The 25,843-nt window shown below is 46.1% G+C and overlaps 1 protein-coding gene across 1 annotated transcript in view; it reads right to left on the reverse strand.

Annotated features, from left to right (window-relative positions):
• The window catches only part of LOC140410770 (synaptotagmin-like protein 2), a 361,907-nt gene that overhangs the window by 284,914 nt on the left and 51,150 nt on the right, over positions 1-25,843 (reverse strand). Inside the window, exon 2 of the mRNA XM_072499365.1 lies at positions 7,819-8,218. Coding sequence (XP_072355466.1) covers positions 7,819-7,946 — 128 coding nt within the window. The 5' untranslated portion in view covers positions 7,947-8,218. The remainder of the gene's footprint in view (positions 1-7,818; positions 8,219-25,843) is intronic.

A 25,843-nucleotide genomic window follows, 5' to 3' on the forward strand; every position in this document is an offset into this window, starting at 1 on the left:
CCCACCACCCCCTCTCTCACACACACTCCACCACCCCCTCTCTCACACACCCCACCACCCCCCTCTCTCACACACCCCACCACCCCCCTCTCTCACACACACCCCACCACCCCCTCTCTCACACACACCCCACCACCCCCTCTCTCACACACACTCCACCACCCCCCTCTCGCGCACACTCCACCCCCCTCTCTCACACACACCCCACCACCCCTCTCTCTCACGCACACCCCACCACCCCCTCTCTCTCACACACCTCACCACCCCCTCTCTCTCACACACACCCCACCCACCCCTCTCTCTCACGCACACCCCACCCCCCCTCTCTCTCACACACACCCCACCCACCCCTCTCTCTCACGCACACCCCACCACCCCCTCTCTCACACACACCCCACCCACCCCTCTCTCTCACGCACACCCCACCACCCCCTCTCTCACACACACCCCACCACCCCCTCTCTCACACTCACCCCACCACCCCCTCTCTCTCACACACACCCCACCCACCCCTCTCTCTCACGCACACCCCACCCCCCTCTCTCACACACACCCCACCACCCCCTCTCTCTCACACACACCCCACACACCCCTCTCTCTCACGCACCCACCAACCCCCCTCTCTCTCACACACACACCACCACCCCATCTCTCTCACACACACCCCACCACGCCCCCTCTCTCACACACACCCCACCACCGCCCTCTCTCACACACACCCCACCGCCCCTTCTTTCTCACACTCACCCCGCCACCCCCTCGCTCTCACACACCCCACCCCCCTCTCTCACACACACCCCACCCCCTCTCTCTCACACACACCCCACCCCCCTCTCTCTCACGCACACCCCACCACCCCCTCTCTCACACACACCCCACCACCCCCTCTCTCTCACACACACCCCACCACCCCCTCTCTCTCACACACACCCCACCACCCCCTCTCTCACACACACCCCACCACCCCCTCTCTCTCACACACTCCACCACCCCCCCTCTCGCGCACACTCCACCACACTCCACCCCCCCCTCTCTCACACACACCCCACCCCCCCTCGCTCTCACACACACTCCACCCCCCTCACTCATGCACACCCCTCCACCCCTCTCTCTCATGCACACTCCACCCCCTCTCTCACGCACACCCCACCACCCCCTCTCTCACACACACTTCACCCCCCCTCTCTCTCACGCACACCCCACCTCCTCTCTCACACACACTCCACCCCCCCTCTCCCGCGCACACTCCACCTCCCTCTCTTATGCACACTCCACCACCCTCTCTCTCGCGCACCCTCCATCTCCCCCTCTCTCCCGCATTCTCCACCTCCCCCTCTCTCTCATGCACACTCCACCTCCTTTCTCATGCACACTCCAACCCTCTCTTTCACACACACCCTTCTCCCCTTCTCTCGTGCACACCCTATAGCTCTTTCGCTTGCTCCAAGACTTGGTCAGGGCTAAATTCTGCTCCGAGGCCCACGTTGGATGCCCCTCCCATTCAGAGGCTCTCTTTGGACCCCCAAACCCACCTCTCCATGCTCTGGTGCTGACTTCAAATTCCATTCTGAGGCCCTCTCATCCTATCCCTCTGATCCCCACGCTTCTCCAGAATGCAGCCTCAGTTTGGACAAGCAGGCCTGCAGACTTTCCCAGTTTGGGGACTCCTGCCTGAAACTGTGTATTTAATTCCAAGATAGAATGGAGTTAATGGTTTAGAAGATGGCTTATCAGTATTTCTACCTGGATACAAGGCCCATGTGATTCACATTGCCATACAAATGGGCTTTGAGAATGGAACAGACCATAAAAAGCTATTGCAGCCCCAGCTTACAGGGTTGCTTTTAATATATCCATGAAGCTCACAGACAGGCTAGTCTGCAAGAATCTGAGACAGAGAAGAGGGAAGAGAGAGAGAGAGAGCGTCTCTATTGTTCAACATATCACTGGGAGCTCCTGTTGGATTTGACACACCAAATCCATGATTTGGATCCATGACCAGAGAATTTGGCTATCTCTGGATACAGAGGGGAATCTCCAGTAACCCTCACCATAAAAGTCAGTTGAAAAGTCACCATAAAAGCAGCTGGAAAGGTAAAAAGGGCTCAAAACACTGGGAACAGAAAGTAGCTTTCTGGAGAATGAAGGATCCAATTAAGGGACAGATTAAAGTATAACCATAGAGTGGGATGTTCGCTGGGGAGATGATGGCATAGTGGTATTGTCACTAGAGACCCATGGTAATGCTCTGGGATCCAGGATTCGAATCCCACCAGTGCAGATGGTGAAATTTGAAGTCAATGGAAAAATCAGGAATTAAGTCTCGTGATGACCATGAAACCATTGCCAATTGTCATTAAAAAAAACATCTGGTTCACATAATGTCCTTCAGTGAAGGAGATCTGCCATCCTTACCTGCTCTGGCCTACTTGTGACTCCAGACCCACACAGCAATGTGACTGACTTTTAACTGCCACCCCCCCCCCCCCTCTGAATTAGCCCAGCAATCTACTCAGTTCAAGGGCAATTAGGGATGGGCAACAAATGCAGGCCCAGCCAGTGACGCCCATATCCCAAGAACGAATAAATAAAAGTTTTTAAAGTTAAATGGGGGAGGCAGCACGGTGGCGCATTGGTTAGCATTGCTGCCTCACGGTGCTGAGATCCCAGGTTCGATCCCGGCCCCGGGTCACTGTCCGTGTGGAGTTTGCACATTCTCCCCGTGTTTACGTGGGTTTCGCCCCCAGAACCCAAAGATGTGCAGGGTACGTGGATTGGGCACGTTAATTGGAAAAAGTTAATTGGGTACTCTAAATTTATTTTTTAAAAGTTAAACGGGGCACCTTTCTGTAGTACTGCGTAGAAGCTGCCTACTGAATAATGTCTACCCCTTTACCTCCTCACCATTCAAGGCCCCAAATACTCCTTTCAGGTTAAACAGAGTTTCACTTGCACTTCCTTCAATTTGGTCTATTGTATTCACTATTCCCAATTCTGTCTCCTCTACTTTGCGAAGACTAAACGCAGACTGGTTGACTGCTTTCAGAACACCTTCGTTCAGTCCGTCAGCTTGACCTGAACCTTCCTTTTGCTTGCCATTTTAACACAGCACCTTGTTCTCATGTCCATTTGGCCATCCTTGGCCTGATCCAATGCTCCAGTAAAACCCAATGTATTTTGCAGCCTATGTGATTCAGTTTCTCTTCTAATAGACTTCCAGTGTCCTCGGTTCTTGATTCAGATTCCAGCAACCGCATTATTTTACTTATTTTAATGTTCAGATATGTTACTTTTAGATTGTTTATTACAGTACGAGTCTTGAAACTTGAATTGTTTGTTGTGTAATCTGGTTGGTCACTGGAATTCAAATGTCTTTCTAAAAGTTATCGCTCTCTTTGGAGATCACAACATTCGTTCTTGTAAAATTTCAACGAAATAAGTAGTCAACTCTCCAGCTGATCGTACTCAAGATTATTTTTTATTCCCTCACAAACTGCTTTTTATTTAGTTGGTGGGACAGATTGTAATTGCAATGATAAGCGGAGGGGCAAAGGAGTTAGTGGGCTGGCTATCCTGTTTGAGCAGCAAAGGGATTGGGTCTACCCTGCAGACTTATTTGAATAGAACGGATGAGCTGCCAACCCAAATGGGCTGGAGCAGTATCAGATAGCCTAAAGGGTGGCAGGCTGGCAAGAAAGTAGGTCCTGAGTAGGCACGGGTGTAATTGCCGAGAGGGGCAGCCCAGTGTGCCAGAGGCCCAGAGTTTGATGGGTTAAAATTGACCACAATGACTCCATCTTCAGAATCAATTCTAAAAAGACCAGTGTTTGTCAATCTTTTCCCTTGTTTAGGGAAGGAAAAAGAGCCGACATAGCATTTCTGTCACAACAGGAGTTATAAATGGCTTGGGTCGTCTTTCTCCTCCACCCCTATTTTTGTCATGTTTGAAAGAAGGCCTGAAGTCTCAAGTAGAATAAGTATGATGAGTGCGTCAAGTTTACTTGCAGCACTGATTGATAAATTTTCTGAGTTTAACAGATGGCTTGATTATTTATTTGTCTCATTAATAGTAAGCGTAATGACCTTAGCAACAGGCAGACATTCTTTATAAAGTATATCATCACACCTGAGGTGCCTGCTTGACAGCTTGTGAACCTGTGAGACAACTATTGAACAGGTTTGAATACCTGAGCTGATTTCCATTTGAAACTTTTGTTCTATTTTACTCTCCGGGAACAGTGGAAGAACAAGGGCAGTGGATGCATGGGAACACCGCCTGCAAGTTCCCCTCCAAGCCACACGCCTTCCCAACGTAGAATTACACCAGCGCTTCATCACTTTCGCTGGATCAAAATTCCGGAACGCCCTTCCCAGTACCACTCTGGGCATGCCTACACCACAAGAACTACAACTGTTCAAGGTGGCAGCTAACCAGCACCTTCTCAAGGGCAGCTGGGGTAGGGCCATAAATATGCACACAAATATTGTGAGGGGTGTCTTCAATGGGAAATCCCATCAACAAGCCGTGGGAGTCGAGAATCCTGCCGCAGTGAACGGCGCACCACTAAGAAACACGTGGCTGGGGGACCAGAGAACCCCAGCACAGAGCAGTCTGCATTACGCACACACCCTCAGAACAGAGCAGTCCACATTACACATTACCCCCAGCACAGAGCAGTCTGCATTACACACACTCCCCAGCACAGAGCGGTCCACATTACACATTACCCCCAGCACAAAGCCCTCCTTGTGGTAGTATGTATTGGGGGTCATGTGGGACTGGAAGCCCTAATGTCATTGGCTGACAGATCCCGGGTCCTGGTTGGCCGTTGACCTCATACTCCGCCCTGAAGGCGAAGTATAAGAAGCCGGTGCCTTCCCCCGCATGCCAGTTTACTATCGGGCTGCTGGGGAACAGACACGCTTAATAAAGCCTCATCGACTTCACTCTGTTTGTCTCACGGAGTCTTTGTGCGCCACACTCCTCATTACACACACTCCCCAGCACAGAGCGGTCCACATTACACACACCCAAGAAAAATGTTTTGCTGTAATTAAATATTTTCCATATTGTGTTGGTAACAGCAGAAAGGAGTGAACATTTTCTTGGAGATTTTGAATATAAAGACCATCAATTTTTTTAATATTTGTGTATGAGAATTTCACAGAATTTCTGGTTAATGGTCAAACTACATAGGAATGTTAACTTTGAAAGATGATGCAAGATGAGCAATATAGAATTAAATACCCAATATACACATTAAATGGAAAATCAGGAGGGCTGTACAATGGATGGTGATACAAGCCTGCCCATTTTACAGCAGGTTCCAACTGTACAATTACCCCCATTTTCTTTCACAGTGTTTTAAATTTTGAACCCTGAAACTCAGCAGGGCTGCAATCGGGAAGTCAAGAACAAAAGCACTGTGGAACTGGGCTGATCTACCACACCTTTTATGAGTCAGCTGTGGGAGCAGCATTGAACACAAGCGAGAAACAAGATTCCTTCCTTTGTGCGATAAGAGGGTGCAGGATATGTGATTTTTCACAGGGAAAAGAGGGAGAATAAAATCACTAAACAAATCAAAGTGAAATTTCCTGCATTACCTCGGTCCTGATAATAGTTAATTACAATTTGAATTTATGAGTATCAAAGTCAGAGATGCCTTCTTTGCCTCACAAACGTAAAATTTACCGGCAGACATCCTGTCTACACTAAATGCTGTAAGTCAACAATTCTACAGATCTTTATCGGATTAATAATATATTCACTCAGCCTAAGCATACTTCAGTTTAGATTGAACATCAAATGCACAGAAAAAAGTCAATCACATTAAATTTCGATTAAGGAATTGTTCCAAAGGGGCAGCATGGTGGTGCAGTGGGTTAGCACTGCAGCCTCACGGCGCCGAGGTCCCAGGTTCGATCCTGGCTCTGGGTCATTGTCCATGTGGAGTTTGCACATTCTCCCCGTGTTTGCGTGGGTTTCGGCCCCACAACCCAAAGATGTGCGGGGTAGGTGGATTGGCCACGCTAAATTGCCCCTTAATTGGAAAAAATGAATTGGGTACTCTAAATTTATTTAAAAAGGAACTGTATCATAACATACAGTTCACAGAAAATAAATATGCTTCACATCAAGTCAAGCAATCAAAATAAGAGCACATGATATCATTGGCACATATGCTTACGAACTATTTTGGAATTGGACTGCACTATAACAAAATATAATGGGGGCGAAAACGGCAACCCGGGCACAAAATCGCATGTGAATTGGGAAACGAGATTCTTGTAGGCCTGATGTGCCGTTGTTGGAGGGAGGGGGGGGCAAGAGCCCCATTGCTAGTGCTGCGGAGGTGGGGGTGGTCCTTCATGTTGGGGGTGGGGGCTGGGGGGAATTTACTTACTGTGATGGGGGGTCCTTTAAAGATGGTGGCCGATTTCTGTCAGCTCTATCAGGCCCCGCCCCATTAGACTGATGGTGTAAACCACTCCCACTTTTTTCCCCCAAGAGTGCCAGAAAGCCTGGTTTAAAACCTCGGCTGTGCAGCTAGACAGTTACACGCCAGTTTTCAGTCAGAGCCTGACACTGAAAAACTATGTGAATTTTCCACCCAATGTCTATCAGGTAACATTGCTGCATTAAACAACCATTCAGGTACAGACATAAAGGACAAATATAACAAAATGAAAATATTTATTTAATAGGGCATATATGCTAAAGACCATCTGTTAAAAAACACTATCCCAGAGTTGCATTAACAATATGCTGACAGGTCACTGCCAAAATTAGATCAGCTTTGTTTTAAATTAAAAAGAACATTTTATAGCAAAGAGCTGAGAAAGAAAGTGTTGCAGATATAGAGGGCGGGATTCTGTGATCCTGAGGCTAAGTGTTGACGCCGTCGGAAACGCTATCGCGTTTCTCGATGGCGTCAACACGGCCTCAGGATCAGCACGGCACTGGAGCGGTTCACGCTGATCCAGCTGCTGATCCCGGCAGTGGAACCGGCGCCAACGCGCACATACACAGTGGCTTCCTTCAACATGCCGGCCCCGACGCAACATGACGCAGGACTACAGGCGCTGGCGTGGAGGAAACGAGGCCCCCAGCTAGAGAGTCCGGCCCGCTGATCGGTGGGCCCCGATCGCGGGCCAGGCCATATCGGAGGTTCCCCCCCCCCAGGGGTCGGAACCCCCCCCCCCCCCCACAGGCCGCCTCCGGACCCTTCAATGCCGAAGTCCCGCCGGCTGAGAGCAGGTGTGGACGGCGCCGGCGGGACTCGCCGTTTTTACGACGCCCGCCCGGGCCAAGAATCGGCGGCCGGCTACGTAGTAGAGCAGCCCCGACCTGCGCTGCGCCGACCACGACACGCCAATGGCGCCGACTCTCCGCTCTGCGGAGAATCGAGTGCTGGCATCGGGGCAGCGTGGCGCAATTCGCACTGGTCGCAGGGATTCTCTCTCGCCCAGAATGTCTTCTCAGGATAATCACCCAAAGTACTTTCCAGCCACCAAAAAATGAGTCACTATTGTAATGTACAGGAAGTGCGGCAGTCAATTTGCGCAGAGCAAGAACCCCACCGACAACAGGTAATGACCAGGTAATTTGTTAACTGTTATTAGTTCAGAGATAAATATTCACTGGGAGAACTCTTCCACGCCCCTTGGAACAATGTTCTGGTACCTTTGCTGTTAACCTGAGAGTGTTGATGGAACCCCCATTTGAAGTCTTACCTGAGGGACAGGGGAGTAGAGGGAAAAGCCAACCTGTATGAAGCAAGCAACAGTCATTTGGAAGACAAGGAAATTTCCTACCTGATGCGATTTTCTTCAAGCTTTCGAAGAGCGGTATCTCTTTGAAGGACTTCCTGAAGAGCGAACTGTTCCTCCTCAGACAAAAAGCTCAGGTCCATGATTTTTGCCAGATTCTTCTCAGTCTTCATTTTCCAACAACACCACTATCCTCAGTGAGGTTTGAGTGAACTGAGAACAAGCCAGCTAGAGAAAGCTTGCAACTCAAAGAGCAGCAGTGCTTCTATCTGAACTTCCTTCAGCTATTACGCTGCCTGTAATTGTTCAGAACTTTCAAGTTTTTGTTTTGAGATAAGAAGCTAAGCCAGCTGCCTGTGTTCCTTCAGGCTCATTAAAGATACACTGTCACATTCACGAGACTCGTGTCAAACGTTCCGGTTCCTTCAGGAGGATTCAGTAAACTCTGTGAAGGAATAAAGTGCAGCAAACAATGAGACTCTTTCTGTGTCATGTATTTTTCTGTATGCAAATTAAGTGATCACAGGAATGTCTGTCCAAGTTGTCATACAGGTTTAGAGTTCAGTGTTTGTGACCATTTTTTGTTGTTTTAAAGGGAATCAAAGGGCTAAATAGCCCACCTGTTCCAAAATCCTAGTTAATATATAACCAAGAGAACAGACTGTACATTGAGCTGGTAAAATCTCATCTACCACAAAAAGAAATAGGTCAGTTCTTAAAAAGAAATTAGCAAAGATTTGGAACACTAATAAACTAAAAACTACGACTTCTGACAAGGTTAGGAACACACGGGGTTACAAATTTTAAAAATATAATTAAATTGGCTTTGTTTAAATGTACATGTGGTTACATTTTTACCAGAAATCGTGGGACCCACCGAAAGTCAAGAACGTATATAAAAATTGTTGGGCGTAAATATATTTATGGACCCAGTTCCTGAAGCAAGCTGGAACAGACAGTTCCGGGGATCAAGCTAATTTCTCCCTTATGCTTGAATCACAATACTTCTGGTGAGCTACAGCATCAGTTCAATGCTTCAACACCAGTTATCTGTCCGGGCCATCCCAGCTTTGCCGCACACCTCAAAGTACATCCAGGAAGGGTGAGCTGCCCCCAAGGTTCCTTTAAAAGTTAACTTGCTCATAATAAAAATACCAATGCAAATAATTTATCAGTCTTGATCTAACTCAAAGAGCTTCATTTCAATTTTTAAATAGGGCATATGTTCATTCCAGGCAGCACACCAGGGATACCTAAAATAAAGCTCAAATACAAGGGCCTGAGTGGATCATTGCCCCAATTTTAAGGTACAACAATGTTAAATTTGTTGCACGTGAAAGCATAAATGTTCAGTTCAAATTCATCAGAATTAATTACCTAAAAGCAAAGGATATGCGATTTAGCTTAAATACCAAGAAACTGCTTAGTTTCAGTTTATAGATGTGTTGTATCTTGCTATGCCTACTTGTTACAAATGAAGTGTTTGAAGAGTTTCTGCGCATCCCGCGCAATGTTCCCTCAATTTAATTTAATTGAACAAAGAGGCATTTAAATTGGCCATGTTGTAGTGGTGACACCATAAAATTGTATACACCTGCCAGCACTCGCTCCCTGGCAAGAATTGGAACAATGATAGCAATTGAGTCATAGATGTTGCAGAACTGGCTTCCTTTTATACCAATTGACCTTTATGTAAAAAACAATGCTGCACAGCAGCGAACAGTATTCATCAGAATATGAGATTTTTTCTCGCTCCCTCTATATTGGGCTGACAGTTTTGAGATGAGCAAAGAACTGAATCACTTTTTATGATTCATAGGTGAACCTTTAATTGTGCTCATTAGGTGAGTTAACATTAAAACCTGTCACCTTGAGTTTCATGTCAGTGCTAACAAATATAGAGTTATTAGACTCTGAGGTATGGGAATGGGGGTTTTGCAGAGGGTGGTAGTCGAAAGTGTCCAATTGGCTGCAACTGATTTGCAGCAACCACCACTCTTCTGATTTCAATATGACATATTTGCAGAATTCATAGCACCCTAGTGATAAAACAGTAAGGCGCCACCTCATTAAACATTGTATGTGATCTAGGTTCCCATTAAACTGCCTGTCGTGTTGGACAGATTTGCTAATTACCAACTTTTTGTAAAACTCAGTCTGGTAGTGTGTATGCGTGCAACTTGTAAATGCTTTAATTAGCAATCCTGATTTCCAGGCATCGCAATGATATTCTGTTATGAGGTAAAACAATGTGATATATCATTGCTGTAGAGTATCTACCAATGTTACTTATTGATAAGCAAATGCTTCAGTATTTGAGAGTCAATAGGACTTGGCAATAATAGTAGGTAATTGACAGGTAATATTTTAAGTTCTTAATATGCAACTTATAATTGTTATAGAAGTTGTTCCTGAAGTCTTAGTGTTCTGATGCAGGTCCTGTCCATGTGTTGGGACCTACACTGATTCAGTGGGGGAACCAATTAATTGCCTGTCAGAGCGGAGGCAGGCCTTCTCTGAGATTTAGGATCCCTGTGTGTGGGGAGGCTGCAGCTCTGCAATGCCTGCAGCGATAGCTGTTGCTTGTAATGCATCCGTCAGAGGCTGAGGATCGATGGGGGACCCAACGCAAAAGCAGGATGGAGATTGTGGGATGGGGGTCACCAGCGAGGTGGGAGAGGAGTGGTCACATGCAAGGCGGAGTAATTGCTCTCAACAGGCACTTCCTTTTTCTGATACTGGGTTTCTTGATTGGGCACTATGTGCCATTGAAAGAGGGATCTCTTCAATATTCTGAAATATCTCCTTAAATGTCTGCCACTGCATTTATTCTACTAACCTATCCCTTAACATAATTTCCCTGTTCACCTCAGCCAGTTCTGTCTGCATGCCCTCATAATTGGCCTTATTTTATTTAAGTTTAAAACATTTAGACCATAAGACCATAAGACATAGGAGCGGAAGTAAGGCCATTCGGCCCATCGAGTCCATTCCACCATTCAATCATGGCTGATTTCAACTCCATTTACCCGCTCTCTCTCCATAGCCCTTAATTCCTCAAGAAATCAAGAATTTATCAACATCTGTCTTAAAGACACTCAACGTCCCGGCCTCCACCGCCCTCTGTGGCAATGAATTCCACAGACCCACCACTCTCTGGCTGAAGAAATTTCTCCTCATTTCTGTTCTAAAGTGACTCCCTTTTATTCTAAGGCTGTGCCCCCGGGTCCTAGTCTCCCCTGCTAATGGAAACAACTTCCCTACGTCCACCCTATCTAAGCCATTCATTATCTTGTAAGTTTCTATTAGATCTCCCCTCAACCTCCTAAACTCCAATGAATATAATCCCAGGATCCTCAGATGTTCATTGTATGTTAGGCCTACCATTCCTGGGATCATCCGTGTGAATCTCCGCTGGACCCGCTCCAGTGCCAGTATGTCCTTCCTGAGGACATACTGCTCACAGTATTCTAAATGGGGCCTAACTAATGCTTTATAAAGCTTCAGAAGTACATCCCTGCTTTTATATTCCAAGCCTCTTGAGATAAATGACAACATTGCATTTGCTTTCTTTAATTACGGACACAACCTGCAAGTTTACCTTTAGAGAATCCTGGACTAGGACTCCCAAGTCCCTTGGACACCACTCGTCACCGGTTACCATTCCGAAAAAGAACCTTTTATCCCAACTCTCTGCCTTCTGCCTGACAGCCAATCATCAATCCATGTTAGTACCTTGCCTCGAATACCATGGGCCCTTATTTTACTCAGCAGTCTCCCGTGAGGCACCTTATCAAAGGCCTTTTGGAAGTCAAGATAGATAACATCCATTGGCTCACCTTGGTCTAACCTATTTGTTATCTCTTCAAAGAACTCTAACAGGTTTGTCAGGCACGACCTCCCCTTACTAAATCCATGCTGACTTGTCCTAATCTGACCCTGCACTTCCAAGGATTTAGAAATCTCATCCTTAACAATGGATTCTAGAATCTTGTCAACAACCGAGGTTAGGCTAATTGGCCAATAATTTTCCATCTTTTTCCTTGTTTCCTTCTTGAACAGGGGGGTTACACCAGCGATTTTCCAATCCTCTGGGACTTTCCCTGACTCCAGTGACTTTTGAAAGATCATAACTAACGCCTCCACTATTTCTTCGGCTATCTCCTTTAGAACTCTAGGATGTAGCCCATCTGGGCCTGGAGATTTATCAATTTTTAGACCTCTTAGTTTCTCCAGCACTTTCTCCTTTGTGATGGCTACCATATTCAACTCTGCCCCCTGACTCTCCTGATATTACTCATGTCTTCTACTGTGAAGACTGACGCAAAGTACTTATTTAGTTCCTCAGCTATTTCCTTGTCTCCCATCACTAGATTACCAGCGTCATTTTGGAACGGCCCAATGTCTACTTTTGCCTCCCGTTTGTTTTTAATGTATTAAAAGAAACCTTTACTATCATTCCTAATGTTACTGGCTAGCCTATATTTGATCCTCTCTTTCCTTATTTCTCTCTTTGTTATCCTCTGTTTGTTTTTGTAGCCTTCCCAATCGTCTGACTTCCCACTACTCTTTGCCACATTATAGGCTTTCTCTTTTGCTTTGATGCATTCCCTAACTTCCTTTGTCAGCCATGGCTGCCTAATCCACCCTCTGATAACCTTTCTTTTCTTTGGGATGAACCTCTGTACTGTGTCCTCAATTACTCCCAGAAACTCCTGCCATTGCTGTTCTACTGTCTTTCCCACTAGGCTCTGCTCCCAGTCGATTTTCGTCAGTTCCTCCCTCATGCCCCTGTAGTTACCTTTATTTAACTGTAACACCTTTACATCTGATTCTACCTTCTTTCTTTCAAATTGGAGATTGAATTCTACCGTATTATGATCACTGCCTCCTAAGTGTTCCCTTACTTTAAGATCTTTAATCAAGTCTGGCTCATTACATAACACTAAGTCCAGAATGGCCTGTTCCCTCGTGGGTTCCACCACAAGCTGTTCCAAAATGCCCTCCTGTAAACATTCAATGAATTCCCTTTCCTTGGGTCCACTGGCAGCATTATTTACCCAGTCCACCTGCATATTGAAGTCCCCCATGATCACTGTGACCGTGCCTTTCTGACATGCACTTTCTATTTTGTGGTGCATTTTGTGCCCCCGGTCCTGACCACTGTTAGGAGGCCTGTACATAACTCCCATTATGTTTTTTTTTGCCTTTGTGGTTCCTCAACTCTACCCACATAGACTCCACATCATCTGACCCTATGTCGTTTAGTGCTATTGATTTAATTTCATTCCTAATTAACAAGGCAACCCCGCCCCCTCTGCCCACCTCTCTGTCTTTTCGATAGGTTGTGAATCCCTGGATGTTTAAATGCCAGTCCTGAACCCCCTGCAACCACATCTCTGTGCTGCCTACCACATCATACCTGCCAGTCACAATCTGGGCCACAAGCTCATCTACCTTGTTCCGTACACTGCGTGCATTTAAATATAGCACCTTTAATTCTCTATTGACCGTCCCTTTTTGTTTTCTTAGTGTGGTGGACCTTGGTTTACTGAGCCTTTCCATACACTGTGTCATATTTTGTGGGATTGGGACTATCGTAACCTCTCCTGAGTTTTGTCTTTTCGTGCTTTTTTGTATTCCTAAGCAGCTACGCTTCCCACTGATTACTTCACCTCTTGGTTCCCTGACTTTCCCTTCCCCCCCAATCTCTATTTTAAAGTCTTATTAACCACCCTATTTACTCTTTTCGCCAGAACACTGGTCCCAGCTCGGTTCAGGTGGAGATCATCCCAATGGTATAGGTCCCCCCTGTCCCAAAACTGATGCCAGTGTCCCATGAAAAGGAACCCCTCTTTCCCACACCACTCTTTCAGCCATGTGTTAACTTCCCTTATTCTTGCCTCCCTATGCCAATTTGCACGTGGCTCGGGCAGTAATCCGGAGATTATGACCCTTGAGGACCTGTTTTTTAATTTGAATCCTAGCTCTTTATAATCTCTAAACAGGTCCTCTTTCCTAGACTTGCCTATGTTGTTGGTACCGACATGGACCACAACAACTGGATCCTCCCCCTCCCTCTCCAATATCCTTTCAAGCCGGTCAGAGATGTCCCGCACCCTAGCACCGGGCAGGCAACATACCATGCGGGACTCTTTATCCTGCTCACAAAGGATACTATCTATCCCTCTGATAATAGAATCCCCTACAACTACAACTTGCCTATTTACTCCCTCCCCTTGAATGGCCTGCTGAACCATGGTGCCTTGGTCAGCTGACTCATCCTTCCTGCAGCCCTGTTTGCCATCCACACAGGGAGCAAGTGCCTCATACCTGTTGGACAGGGTCAAGGGCTGAGGCTCCTGAGTTCCTGACTGCTGGTTCCCTTTACCTGCCTGACTTGCAGTCACACCCTGCTGTCCCTGGCCACTGGCAGGATTTAAACTACTTACTCTGACAGGTGTGACTGCCTCCTGAAACACAGTGTCCAGGTAAGTCTCCCCCTCCCGGATATGCCTCAGTGTTTGAAGCTCAGACTCCAGCTCATCAACTCTGAGCTGGAGCTCTTCGAGCAGCCAACACTTACTGCAGATGTGGTCGCTGCAGCTCGCAATGGGATCTGCCAGCTCCCACATCAAGCAGCTCAAGCACATCACCTGACCAACCATCACTAATTAATTAATTCGTTTAATTTAAGTTTACGGGGTTAGCTGTGTTTTTTTTAAATTTGGGGCAGATTTGCTATCAACCAATCAGATCACAGCTTCCCTCTGATGTCACGTTTGGGGGAAAAACTGGAAAACGAAGTTACCGTTAGGTTTTTATACTCACAGAGACTGCTCCTCCTCCTCCAAACGGCTCCCGAAATTAGGCCCGGAGAAAGAGAGCGAACAAAACAGTCGGGAAAAAGCACCTTCTCCCACTCTTCACCGAATTACCTCACTGCACCAAATTACCAAATTCTCATTCTGTCTGTGTCTCACTCACTCAGGCTGTGTCTCCTTGACCAGCGCAATGCTAATCATTTATCTTGGACCCACTCCTCTTTCCCTCAGACTGAATGTGAAATTCAATCATATTATGATCACGTACATACCTTCGCAATAAAGTCATTAATTAATCTTGTCTCATCACACATTACCAGTTCTAGTATAGCTTGGTCTGGTTTGCGGTAAAACGTGCTGCCCTAAGAAATTGTCCCCAAAACGCTATGAAATCATCGCACAGGCTTTCTTTGCCAATCTAATTAGTCCAATCCATATACATAGATTAAAATCATCCATGATTATCACCATATCTTTCTCACAATCGGCCATTATTTATTCCAGCATACCCTATCCTGCCGTGTGGTTACAGTTTGGGGGCCTATAAGGTGACTTTATTTAACTATTTCTTTTTTTTTTTGCCCCGTGCCTTGGGTAACTCCGGTGCAGACATATTCAAGTGAGCCTTACTGCTAATAATAATATAATAATAATCTTTATTGTCACAAATAGGTTTACATTAACGCTGCAATGAAGTTGCTGTGAAAAGCCCCCAGTCGCCACATTTTGGCAACTGTTCGGGTACACTGAAGGAGAATGTCCAATTCACCTAACAGCACTTCTTTCGGGACTTGTGGGAGGAAATCGGAGCACCCGGAGGAAACCCACGCAGACATAGGGAGAACGTGCAGGCTCCGCACAGACAGTGATCCAAGCTGGGAATTGAACCTGGGACCCTGGCGCTATGAATATGCAAATCAGGTTCACGCCCAATTGGATCTCATGAGGAATCCCGAGTTGAGCACGATGAGGCCATTAGATCATATCCAGTATATTTATTTGTAAGCTGTTATACATGTTCTCTGCTTTAGGTCTCTTTCTTTACTACAGTCCAAAGATGTGCAGGTTAGGTGGATTGGCCATGATAAATTGCCCTTAGTGTCCAAAATTGCCCTTAGTGTTGAGTGGGGTTACTGGGTTATGGGGATAGGGTGGAGGTGTTGACCTTGGGTAGGGTGCTCTTTCTAAGAGCCAGTGCAGACTCGATGGGCCGAATGGCCTCCTTCTGCACTGTAAATTCTATGATAATGATCTTATTTAAGTATCTAAGTGTGTGTTTTAAGTCAAGTTCATCCCATTTTAATAGTTGGCTACTTGAAGGAATGCAAAAGAAGCACATCAGAAATTCCCCATTCCACTGGAAATGGAAGTCGCCATAGTCACTGAGGACCAAAGGCTGCTCTCCCCTTATGAAAGAGAGCTGACCGGTGGCGATTTAAGCTGAGGGTCACCACACTTCAGGCGAGGGACAAGGTTGAGAAGATGGGCCTTCATGAATAATTTCAGCCGGTACAGAAATTGAACCCACACTGTTGCCGTTGCTCCGCATCACGAACCAGTCGTTCAGCCAACTCAGTAACCGACCTCCCATAGTTGGAAATACCCGACTTCCAATCATCCTTCATCCAATCACTCTGCTTACAGATATTACCACACTAAACATTGTATATACAGACATTCTGTGGAACAGTGCATTGCAATTACAACATGCTGTGGCACTGTGAAAAATAAATAAAATTATATTACCATTTGCATCCATGAGATCTATTCAATTGAGATCTGGAAATAATTTAATAAAGCTGTGGTGAATATACTGCCTCACACTGTTGAACGTTTTACCTCAGAAAAATATGTTGGACAGCAGTCTTAAATGTTTTTATGCATGGAGTGTGGCAAAATATTAAATCAACATTCAAAAGACATGTTCATGTGCCGTTCATTCAGATCAGATAAGCCATGATCTGATTGAATGCTGAAACAATACTTTTCACTGTACCTTGGTACACGTGACAATAAATCAAATTAAAAATTTACTCCTCAACGAATGTGGACAGCTATGATAATGGAGAAGCTGGGGATCTGAATGAACGGCCAGTGGAATATGTCGCTGTCTGCAACACAAGGGATGCTTTAATACTAGGTAGGTTCAATTGGGCCAATGTTAGCTGGATGATTGTCACCCAAACAACTATAGCCCTCAAACAAGCAATCCTGCAGCCTTCAATGCACTGGTCTAACATCCCCCAGCTTCTGAACACCACAAATCAAAGGATCAAAACAATAGATGGGGATAACCACGTGTTAAGCTCCTGTGATCTATAAAACCTTTTTCTTTTTATTCCTACTACTTCTATGTGGTGCTGCTCCAGGGCTTCAGCAGAAATGATAAGAGGCTGGCATGGTGACTCTGAGTTTAAGAGTCTGTGAGGATCCTGTTCCTCCAGCAGTGCTGCAGGGACATCTGGCCTATTTGGAGTGAAGGTACCAGAACAGGTTATGAATGATGAAGTGGCAATGGTTGAGACATGCAGAGATTATTCCACCAATCCTCCTCCCTTAGAGCAGTTCTACCTCTCTGCAGTAGAGGAGAGTGTCAAAATCATTGACATCTTGGAAGCCCTGATCTAGTCAGTCTACAACCATGTAAAACCCTGTGCAGAGATTTGGACCCAGAGAGTGCAGAGCCGTTGTTGGAGCCTACATGTATACAACAGCCCTGTCAGCACTGACTTCTGAGTGATCAGCTACAATTTCCTTGGATCTTGCCAAACACTCTAGGCTGGATAGCAACAATAGAAAAGCCTTGTAATGTCATCCTACACTTGTTCGAGTCGGACTCCTCCATGCTCTCCTCCACCAAGGACAGTGTGCCTGTAAATACGTCAAACATTGGCTGCAGTGCGACCAACATTCTCATTTTCAGTGTTGTACGCAGGAGTTCTCTATCTCTATCCTTTTAGCCAGAGTTGAGAGAGGAAGCTGTTCTCTGGTGCATTTATGTTATCAGCTGCCCTTCCACTATTCTCTGCACCTACTCAATTTAAAAGTCCAATCTGCCTGTTTACGAAGAGCTGATTTTTGCACTTCTGTCTGCAACAATTGTTTTCTGTGATGGTGTATGCCCCGCAGGCATTATCTCTTTTGAGGAATCTTTATCCTCCCCAGTTACGGGCTCTTGATCTTTGTGTGATAACTCTAAACGAGAGAAGAAAGAGACAATATTAAGTGTTCACAATCTAAGGAATATTCAGGAACCATCAGAGTTGTCAAGGTGCTTAAGTCCACAGAGGGTGAAGTTGCTTTGTGGGACTTGTAGATTGGAAAGGTTAATGCTGTCACCCTTCTCCGATGAACCACACACTCACCATCTCCAATGCTGATGGAGTTTGAGATGCCATTTATCTCCCACGCCTCCGTCTCTGCCAGGGAAGCTGCAGCCATATCTTGTAGTTCTTCATCTGTCCTGATCTCCCCTAGTATTCTGAACTCTCTTCTCCTGCAAGTGTGTCACATCAGACCAATGAGAGTCTCTGAATATGCACATCCAACGGAGTCCAAGCAACAGGAATGAATTTTAAATTAGAGCTATGCCATTCAGGGGTGATGCCAGAAGCACTCTTGCACAAAGGGTAGTGGTATTTGGTACCCTCCTTACCCAAAAATCTGTTTAGGCTGGGGGTCAGTGGAACATTTTAAAACTGAGATTGATAGATTGTTGCGAGGCAATTGATTTAGGGTTCCAGAACCACGGTGCGTACATGGAGTCAAGATGGTGCAAGAGTTCATCCATGATCTATTGAATAGTGGAACAGGTCCAAGGGGCTCAATGGCTACTCATGTTCCCAAGAGGCAGTGCAAATGGTGAAGGTGAGAATCAGCCACATGCTGAAGTCACATCTTTGAGAATTGTGGAAGGGTGCTATTGCAGGATGAGCAGTGACTGTGGTGGAGTTGGCTGAGGAGGTCAGATTTTGGTTATTAACGGTGGTGAAAGGAGGAATTGAGAAGTTGAAGTGTCAAAGGAATACGTGTTAAGAAGGGGGCATAACATAAGGTTGGTCTTGATGAAAGTGATGTGGGGTGAGGAGTGGTGTACAGGGGCTGTATCGCTGGTTTTGAAAGCAGACCAAGGCAGACCAGTAGCACGGTTCGATTCCCGTAACAGCCTCCCCGAACAGGCGCCGGAATGTGGCGACTAGGGGCTTTTCACAGTAACTTCATTTGAAGCCTACTTGTGACAATAAGCGATTTTCATTTCATTTTTTTTTTCATTTTCAAGGAGTAGAACTGACAAGACAAGGTGAGAGGGGATGCACTGGAGGATTTGATTGAATAAAGCTGTATGCTCACCTTTCCTTGCGATGTCAGTGTATTGAGCCAATTATAACAGTGAATCCAGGATCTTTGGATCACATTCTTGCTGCTCATCTCCTCTGCCACCTCCAGTCAGGAGTCCTTGGTGATGGAACTTGGTGTTTCTTCTTTCCAGCGGTTGGAAACTGCACCTCCTTTCTGTCTCTTACTTCACCCAAAGATAAGAAATAGTAAAATAGGGCAGCACGGTGGTGCAGTGGGTTAGCACTGCAGCCTCACGGCGCCGAGGTTCCTAGTTCGATCCCGGCTCTGGGTCACTGTCCGTGTGGAGTTTGCACATTCTCCCCGTGTTTGCGTGGGTTTCGCCCCCACAACCCAAAGATGTGCAGGGTAGGTGGATTGGCCACACTGAATTGCCCCTTAATTGGAAAAAATAAATTGGGTACTCGCCTCTGAGACCTCTACTGGGGGTAGACCTCTACTGGCACGTTTAGCACTTGTCTCCACAAACTTCGACCAGGCATAAGGGGTCTTGGTGGGGTCTCCCAGTCGATCGTAGGCCCCCCTCGGTGGTCGTGTTCTGGATAGGGTGGTACCCTCGCATTTCTGATGCCACCTTGGCATCCTGACAGTCCCAGCCAGCCACCAAATGCCAGAGTATCCAGGTGGCACTGCCAGGCTGGGGCACTGCCATGGTACCAGGCTTTGCGGCATTTTGCTTGTGCCGGGGATTGGGCCCAGGGGATGTCCTGCCCTCATGAGGTGGGGTGCAGGGGACTCGAGAACCCTGTAATTGGTCAGTTGAGGGGGAGGGGGGGTCCAGAGGTCAGGTAACCCTTTTTGAATGGGTCTAAGTGCAGCCTCGGTGGACCATTCCATGCCGAGGCCCAAAAACACCCGGCTAAATGCACCCAAAACAGGACTCTATTTTTTCCCTATTAAATCGTGCCCACTATTTACAGAGAGATTTTTGAGAGTCATTTTACTTGTAATAAATCATGAGACCCTGCTGTGGCAGGAGTCATATAACAAGTTATCTTCACAATATTGCAATCTCTTGGAAAGTTCAGAAAACAGTACTTCTTTAAAAAAAACACCTCAGGAGCCCTCGGTTTTGTCACAAAATGTGTAAGCATTTCATTTTGTGTTGAGATTAAGAGAGAGATCACAGTCCCACTGAGCAGTGAACATGACATTCCTTTAGATCATCATGATTTGTAATCTGCCTCCCATGCATTTATGTCAACAATATAATAAAATGAGAAGGTGTATATATTTGTAAATGACAAGCTCACTGTAAGAAGTCAGAAACTTCCTGCAGTCATCAAGGCAGGTGATCAAGCAGTTTCTACAACGGCTAATTAGCCATGTCAGTCATTATTTTGATATTAAGAAGCAAGGGTAAAAAAGTAGCCTGCAGAAAAGTAACAATTCATTTTCCTTCCATTGCCATTACTGATCACACCACCACATTGCAGTCACTTTCAATAACATTAATTTCAGCCTGGACCAAAACATCAGTCAACCCCAAAATACTGAGAGGCAACTGATCCACACTTCCTCCCTCAAATCGCTGTCCTATTTCTGCAAATCTATGTGTGGAGTCATAATGTTGTCATATGACACTACTTTGGAATTAAATTTGAGCAAATAACATAGATACCATTGATCTGAGAGTACAAATAATTTTTTTAATTATGTGATATGAGCGTCGCTGGCAAGGCCCAGCAGTTTTTGTCCATCCCTAATTGCCCTTAAACTGAGTGGCTTGTTGGGCCATTTTGGAGGGCAGTTAAAAGTCAACCATATTCTTATGAGTCGCGTGTCAAACTCAGCCTATCTCAGCAGCCACTCAGCGCGGAGAATCACCGGGGGGGGCTGCGTGGCCAGATCGCCCCGCGCACCCCCCAGGACCCCGGAGCCCGCCCACGCCGCCTTGTCCCGCCGGTAAGAGAGGTGGTTTAATCCACGCTGGCGGGACAGGCATTCCAGCAGCGGGACTTCGGCCCATCCGGGCCGGAGAATCGCTGGGGGGAGGCCCGCCAACCGGCATGGCGCGTTTCCTGCCCCCGCTGAATCTCCGGTGCCGGAGAATTCGGCAACCGGCGGGGGCGGGATTCACATCAGCCCCCGGCGATTCTCCGACCCGGCGGGGGGGTCAGAGAATCTCGCCCCATATGTCCACAGAAATAGGCTGGATCACTGGATTACTTGTGCAGTGATATTACCACCGCCATTTACCCCAACATCTTATGAGGCTAAAAGCCATGAATGATAAGATTACATATGTTATATTCTGAATGTGCTGAAAAGAGACAAGGCATGGAGATGTCAGACACTTGCATTTCTTCCAGACACGATGCAAGGTTTATTCAGGAGATGTTGTTCATGCAATACTAAGATGGAGAACTAAAATCCCACGCAAGCACTTTGCTAATGTTACTGTAAAATATTTGACGTTCCACCAGCAGGGATGTATTCTTTAATACATAACACCACCCCTTGTACTTATTTAGTACAAATGACAACTTGATGCTTAACAACCAATTATACATTAGATGCTTTACTTTGCACCATTATCTTTTTACATTTAGACAACTTAATAAGACAGTATCCAAGTGAACATCTATTTCTTTTGGATTGTACTCAATGTTCTAGAACCTGGCTACTCAAGACCTTTGAAGTGTCTTCTTTTTCTGTTGTGAAATTATTTCACAGTCCGTCTCCATTGGTGTTGAAGATTCCTCAGAAACAGGATCTGAATTTGTCTTTATGTTTGGTCTCTGTTCAGAAGTATCGCTGGTTAGATTTTCCCGTGAAATACATAGAACAGAACATAGAACGGATTCACATTGGAGGCTGTGCAGCAACGGTTCACTAAATTGGTCCCTGGGATGAGGGGGTTGTCCTATGTTGAGAGGATACGTAAACTGGGCTCATATTGTATGGAATTTAGAAGAATGAAGGACGATAAGATACAGGAGCAGGACGCTATTCAGCCCATCAAGTCTGCTGTGACATTCAATGAGATCATGACTGATCTGATAATCCTCAACTCCACTTATCCCTATAACTCTTGATCCCTTTACTGATTAAATATCTGTCCATCTCAACCTTGAATATAATCAATGACTCAGCCTCGATAGCCCTTTACAGTGAAGATGTCCACAGATTTATTACCCTCAGAAGAAATTCTTCCTCATCTCTGTTTTAAATGGGTGACCCCTTACTCTGAGATTATGCTCCCTGGTCATAGATTTTCCCACAAGGGGGAACAGCCACATTGTGCTCCTCATTGATACCTCCAAAATTCTGAAGGGGCTTGATAGGGTAGCTGAGAAATTGTTTCTGATGGTCGAGGAGTACAACATTTCTTGGAAAGTTTCACCGATTTCACTTTGTGAAGCTAATAGTTGGTCAGTATGATGGCGCCTTCATCATAAAATTTACAGTGCAGAAGGAGGCCATTTGGCCCATCGAGTCTGCACCGGCTCTTGGAAAGAGCACCCTACCCAAGATCAACACCTCCACCCTATCCCCATAACCCAGTAACCCCACTCAACACTAAGGGCAATTTATCATGGCCAATCCACCTAACCTGCACATCTTTGGACTGTGGGAGGAAACCGGAGCACCCGGAGGAAACCCACGCACACACGGGGAGGATGTGCAGACTCCGCACAGACAGTGACCCAAGCCGGAATCGAACCTGGGACCCTGGAGCTGTGAAGCAATTGTGCTATCCACAATGCTACCGTGCTGCCCATGGTATCTGTCTGTACAGTTTATAATATGGGAACTGTTTTTGCTAGGATAACAGCAGGTACCCATTTCTCATTCGTAGTGTAGCTTCTTGCCCGAACTCACCCGCCTTGAGTGAATACTCACTTTTTAGAGTTTTGTTCCCTCCTGCTTGTTGTCATTTGACAATCTCTGAAGTATCAGGTGGTATCAAAAGTTCAAACGTTGTTCTTAGCTTCCTTTTGAAAAGCAGCATTGCTGGTGAACCCTGTTGTTGCGTGCGTGGTGTTTCATCAAGAAGTTAATTCACTCGGCTTGACAATGCACATTGATTCTTTGCCCTGATTGAATTTGTTAGTGACTATACGAATCGTTTGGCCAGTCCATTTGTTGAAGGTTGGTAAGGCGCTGACTTTATGTGCTGTATACCTTTTCCTTGGCTTCAAACTCCTTGGAAACTGGGTCCCTGGCACACTGAGGCAGCAGTGCTAATCACTGTGCCTCTGTGCCACCCTATCTCGATGCTTTGTTTTGTCATCGTGGATTTCATAATCTCTACCGCTGGCCATTTGGTGTGTGCATTTATAATCACTTGGAACATATGTTCTTCAACTGTACTGGGCCAATGTAGTCTGTGTATTCTCTGCCATGGCTCTGTCAGCCATTCCAACAGATTGAAGAGTTGTACTGGTGGAGTGTTTCTCCATTTTGCACAGGACTGAGATTGCCCCACTTTCTCCTCAATTTGAGCATCTAATCCCAGCCTCCAAAAAAAACTCTCCATCATTGGGTTGGTCGTTATGTGTCTCTGTACTTAGCATGAAGTCGCAGGTACATTATCGCATGAAAGAAATATAGGGGGTGGGATCCTCTGATCCTGAGGCTAAGTGCTGACGCCATCGTAAACAGGCCCCCAGGAGCAGCGACCCTGAGCCCTACAGGGGGCAGCACGGCACTGGAGCGACTCACGCAGTTCCAGCTGCCGATACCGGCATCAAACAGGCACTGCGGGTCTGCGCAAGCGGCTGGGGCCGGCGCGAACTTGCGCATGTGCGCTGCGACCAGTGCAAACTCATGCATGCGTGCTAGCTTCTTTCTCCGCGCTGGCCCCGACACAACGTGGCGTAGAAGTACAGGGGCCCGGCGCAGAGTAAAAGAGGCCCCCACCAGGAGAAGCCAGCCCGTCGATGGATAGGCCCCGATCGCGGGCCAGGCCATGGTTGAGGCCCCCCACCCGCCCGAGGTCGGATACCCCCTCCCCCCCACCCCGCAGGATGGATGCCGAGGTCTCGCCGGGTAAGACCACATGTGAACGGCGCTGGCGAAACTCGGCCTATCTCAGCAGCCACTCAGTGCGGAGAATCACCGGGGGGGGGCTGCGTAGAGTGGAGAATCGGTGGACCGGCGTCGGGTGTCGTCGCGTGAATCGCGCCCGGCCCGGCGCATCTTGACAAAGTATTTGCATGTTGCTCCAATTTATGATATTGAATACCGTAAGTGTGTGCCGATAATATCAAAGAGCAGCTCTGTAACGGACTAGCTGCTAAGAAGGAATATCTTTTCACGTCCCGAAGATTTTCATCAAGGGTCGGTGATCTGTCAAAGGAGTAAAATGATGTCCATAAAGATAGTTGTGAACTAAAGATACTCTGAACATGATGCTCAAAACTTCTTTTTCTAGTTGAGCATAATTGGTTTCTGTGCTAGTAAGAGTTCATGAAGCAAATGCTATTGGTCATTCCTCTCCAGAAGTCATTATGTGCGGGTTAATAGCACCAACCCCATAGTGTGACACAATGCAAGCATGTTGTAACTTCAGCTTGGGATTGTAGTGAAGCAATAATTCTGACTTCTTTTTGGCTTCTTTTATCCCTTTATATGCACTTTTCCGTTCTTCTGTCCTGTTTGGCACGCAAAGTGTGTAAAGGCTTCAATCACATTGCTAAATGTGGGACAAATTGATCATAATAATTTATTATGAGCTCCACATCCTCAAAATGTGAAACAACATCAGTCGTGTCACATTTTGAGGATGTGGAGCTCAAATAAATATGTCTATCATCTTTTTCAGCTCCTAATCGAGCCATCTTTATCAATGATGTGACCTAGGTAGTTTATGGACATCTTGAAAAAGTCACACTTTTTCTTTTTAATTTTATGATTTTGTAGACGTTCCAATGTAGCTTCCAAATTCTTCAAATGCTCTGGTTCACTTGAGCCGGTGAAGAGAAAGTCATCTAGATAACATTGCACCTCATTTAGCCCACTGAATTTGATCCATGAATCTTGAGCTATCTCAGTTTAGTACAGGAACTATTGGTGTAGCCCAATCACTTGTAACTGGGTGTCTCCTGTTTGGACTAGTCTTTCTTAATCTCCTTCGGCTTTTGGCCTGATGACATATGATACAGTTCTGGCTTTGAGACATTTCGAAGTACTGTTTGGTTTAATTTTGAGTTGGACTTCAACTACTGTCATTGAGTCTGCAAACTGCTTTTTATACATTTCCAGAAATTACTGTTGATCATTCTTTGAATCAACCAGTTCACGGCTCTCCATGCTCTCCCACATAAAGCATAAAGGTTTCCATGGACAATGTGAAGGGGCAATGCCGCTGTTTGTCCATTTACATCCACTTTTTCCATAATGTATTCTTTTAGTGGTACAATATCTTCTGTGTACATCCATTGGATAACATTTGATGGTTTTAACGGCAGATGCTTCAACTTCTGATTGTAAACTGTCTCCAATATCAATGATACCGCCCCACCCATATCCATTTTGACTTGGTTACCATCAAGTTTTGGGAATACGAAGAAACGTTGTCGACCCGCACCAACAAGATGCCTAGTTTCAGCTCTTGATGTTATTCAGGTACATCGTCTCTTGAGGGGTCTTGAACTTGGTCTATTATCTTGGAACCTCGACTAGTATGCTTAGATGTTTTCCTCCTCTGACACATCACTGGAGTTGGTGAAGCGGATCCAATTGTTGTGGTCCACGTACATACCAACGACATGGGTAAAACAAGGATAAGAGGTTCTGCTGATGGAATATAAGTTTAGCTAGGGGCTAAATTTTAAAAGCAGAACCAGAAAGGTAATAATCTACGGTTTACTACCTGAGCCATGAGCTAATTGGCACAGGATCAATAAGATTATAATGATAATCTTTTTTAAAAATTTGAGTGC

The sequence above is a fragment of the Scyliorhinus torazame genome, chromosome 4, assembly GCF_047496885.1.
Source record: "Scyliorhinus torazame isolate Kashiwa2021f chromosome 4, sScyTor2.1, whole genome shotgun sequence".
Lineage (NCBI taxonomy): Eukaryota > Metazoa > Chordata > Chondrichthyes > Carcharhiniformes > Scyliorhinidae > Scyliorhinus > Scyliorhinus torazame.